This window comes from Apis dorsata, unplaced genomic scaffold (genome assembly GCF_000469605.1).
Source record: "Apis dorsata unplaced genomic scaffold, Apis dorsata 1.3 scaffold_60, whole genome shotgun sequence".
Taxonomy (NCBI): domain Eukaryota; kingdom Metazoa; phylum Arthropoda; class Insecta; order Hymenoptera; family Apidae; genus Apis; species Apis dorsata.
Window position 1 is genome coordinate 291,375 of NW_006263360.1, and position 3,554 is coordinate 294,928.

Consider the following 3,554-nt stretch of genomic DNA (forward strand, 5'->3'; position numbering starts at 1 on the left):
AACTGTTCCTCCCTTCCGATACTATCTAACGACGATAATGGGATAACAAGAGTCATGATAATTAACCGAGAACAGTGGTACTCATTGAATCAATCAACTCTGTCCATTATTATTAGCTCGACATGAGACATTTGCTTTATCATCCTCTCTCTCTTTTTCTCCTACATGCCTTTTCAAGTTTAATGTTGTGCTCTCATTTCTTATTTGTTCTTCTTTGGACTTTTGGGGATTACAGGTGAATTTAGTCACGGCTAGTAAACTATCCGTGTTAGGAAATTTATGACCCGTAGAAAATTACTCGCGACTCTCTGGTGTTTCTTCGGCAAGAATTATCGCTCTCCTGTTAACATTTATGGCACACGGTTCGTGTTGCCTCTATTGCGGATCTTAATTCATCTATTCCCGTGGTATCAGTTTTGTTGCAAAATTTTCAAAGATAATATATTAGTTAAAATGGCTAAAATAAAATAAATTTTTTTATACATTTCAATAAATAATTCAAAATTATTTATCTCAAATTTACTTGTTTTGTCCAGATTTTTTTCAAAATTGTGACTTATTTTTAATGTATTATTTTAATTATATGTACTAAACTTTTGCATGTAAGTTTATAAAGTTTACACGTTATTTTAAATAAAACCAGCGAGAATAATTTAGTAGGTGGTCGCAATTTGGTCTTTTACTCTGTGAATTTTTAGGTTAGCAAGTATATTGCGTTAAAAATTTAAAACGCTTTTGTTTTCTTTCTGGTTATATTTAAAAAAAGAGAATAAATGAATTTAATAGTGTTATATATACTTACTCGAAATTCTCCCATAATAACTACGTAACGAAAGAAGTCTTTCATTTTCTAATTTCTGATTCTCACCGATGAATGATCATTTCTTATTTGTCTATTGGGTTGTTCGAAATCGACTCGATTACATCAACCTTCGATACAAACATCGTTTACGTAATCGATGGCGACAGCATATATTTTTATAATCGGATGCTTCGTAAGGCAATACTGTCATATTAATTTCAATAGAGAATATTGCGTTTCCTTGTTATATTACATTCCAGATAGCCTGACGCCATCTTTCTTCCACTGTTCTATGCACGATACTCACTTTCGGCAATAGTCGTTAAAAAGACGCATCGTTGCGAGATAAAAAGTCGTTAGATATACATGGCGCGTGACCTAGTTGTTCTTAGATTCGTAAAAACATTTTCTTTGGGTTGAAGAGAAAAAGAGGAAGAGATCGTAAGCGAAAGGAAAGTTAACGGGACCGCGAAAAATGCGTTAAAAAATGACTAAAGCGTCCTGCTTCGAGCGCTTTGCGAGTTACTAAGAGAATCGGTTACGGTCGTTGATCTTCGCAATTTTTCGGTTCCGTCCGTAAACTCGATGACCGCGCAGGCGCTTGACTCTCCAGTTTACAAGTGATATAGGTCCAGAGATACAACTCTAATTTTTTAATAAAATTTTGCAATATTGAAAAATTGAAGTTAATGGCTAAAAATATCATCTTTTTTTTTTGAATGCTGATAATTAATCCTTAAATTCGTTGACAATTATTGAAGAAATCAATTGTAGGATATAATTATTTGGTACATTCAACTCGTTCAACTATAAAAATTCTACTGAAGATTTCAAGTCTTGTTAATTAATTAATGATAGTTTGTAGACAGAAAAACGGTCAATGGATCGATAATTACATTGTTTTTGAACTCTACAAATAAATTACATTTGTTAGAGTAACTAACAAAGTGATACATACTTATCTAAACACTGGTTGATGGAGGTTATGTCAATATAGTCCCATGCAAGGTACGTCACGTTTACGATTTCTAAATTACACTTTTTATTAAATCTTCTTATCGTTTGAGTGAATTTTATCACGAAACAATATCACGAATAATAAAAATTATCAAATAGATTAGGATTTCTTCGGGTCAGAAATTATTTTCCACGATCGCTCGAGAAAATGCCCGACACGATATAAATTTTGGCCGTGCCTGGTGAAATCTCGCAAACTTTCAAGAGTTCGAGATGTCGTGGTCAGCGGGACGAGAAATTGGAGAGCCGAGTGACGCGATTTAACGGCATTCTTTCGCGGTAGGAACGAGGCACGAGTCACGTAATATAGTAGTCGGGATAAATGCACGGGTAAGATCGGTTTCTCGTAATCAAGGTAAGGCGATACCATTTGCCAACCGCGGCCGATATTATCCTGGCGCCTGCATAGCGTCTCGTCGACAAACTCGCCTATGGTCTTGGATCCTTTCGCTTTGCTCTCGGCACACCGTTTGCACTACGGCTCGTTAACTCGAACACGGAAACTTTACCGTTCTCTTTCGATCGAAAAGACATATCTTTCTCTCGGCGAAATATATCTCGAAACGTACACGATCCGTTCCTATCATTTATTAATCTTTACGTTAATTTAATTTCTATCAACGCACATTATTTATTAACACGTCAACAGAACGCGATGAGAGAATTCATTAACAAAATTCATTTCTATTGAAAGTTATCCATCGGTAAGAAAATAATTGAAAGAATTTTCTTAAGAAAAAGTCAGATGCAGTAAATAAAAAAAGTAAGTGGTAAGCGAATATAAACAATCGGAAGAATCGCTCGATTTGAATTTCAGGCGGTGACAAGCGGCGTTGCGCGGGGGAAGGAGAATGGAGGCGGCGGAGGAAGTTGGCGATAATAAGAACCCCTCGAAAACAGAGGCGGCAAATGAATCGAAGGAGGGAGCCAAGGGGGAGGAGGAACAACTCCGTATTCTCTCGGTGGACAAGGTTACGGTGGAGAAGATCGTCTTGGAATCCTCGAGCGGCTCGCGAGAGGTGCTCTTAACGAAAAATGAGAGTTCGAAGAAACTTTCGATAAAATCGGGGCTCGAAAAGCCGGTTCCCAGGCGATCCAAAGACAAGCGCAACGAGTCGACGAGCGCGGATAAGTATCGCTCTTCCCTTCCCGAGGATATTATTGCGTTCGACGCCTGTTCGAAGGAGGGGGCGAGAAAGTCGCGAAACACGGAGAGGATCAAACCGATCAAATTGACCAAGAGCCCGTCCATAGGCAGCTTAACGATCACAGGTGTCCCCGTGGGGAGGACGGAGAAACAGGACAAAGCGGAAGAAGAGACGAGCAGGGCTGAATCGACGGACGTCAAGGTAGCCGATGAGGATAAAGAGAATCGAAGAAAGCGGGTGATCGGGGATAAACCTGGCGAGGAAGGGGAGGAAATCGAGAAGATCGACGCGAGAAATCTGTTGGAGAAGAGCGAAACGAATATCGAGGTACTCCAACAGAACCTGAACACGAAGATTGACGCGAGCACGGCGCGCAGGTACAAGAAGAAGTTGCTCGAGTCCCGGGAGAATCGGCGTCTAAAGTTGCCCGTCGTCGTCGTCGACTCGAGCGAGAAGTTTGTGAACAGGATCGCGTTCGACGAGGAGTTTCTACAGAAGCATAATCTCGACAAGAGATTGAAGATCGAGGAGTACGGGTTGCTGGACACCGATCTTGGAGGATCGGGCGGGGAGCGGCGGGGAACGGA

The 3,554-nt window shown here is 39.9% G+C and overlaps 1 protein-coding gene across 1 annotated transcript in view; it reads left to right on the top strand.

The window, feature by feature from the left end:
• The window catches only part of LOC102674722 (coiled-coil domain-containing protein CG32809), a 96,974-nt gene that overhangs the window by 6,378 nt on the left and 87,042 nt on the right, over window positions 1-3,554 (top strand). Inside the window, 2 exon segments of the mRNA XM_031515288.1 lie at window positions 2,637-3,204; window positions 3,238-3,551. Coding sequence (XP_031371148.1) covers window positions 2,671-3,204; window positions 3,238-3,551 — 848 coding nt within the window. The 5' untranslated portion in view covers window positions 2,637-2,670.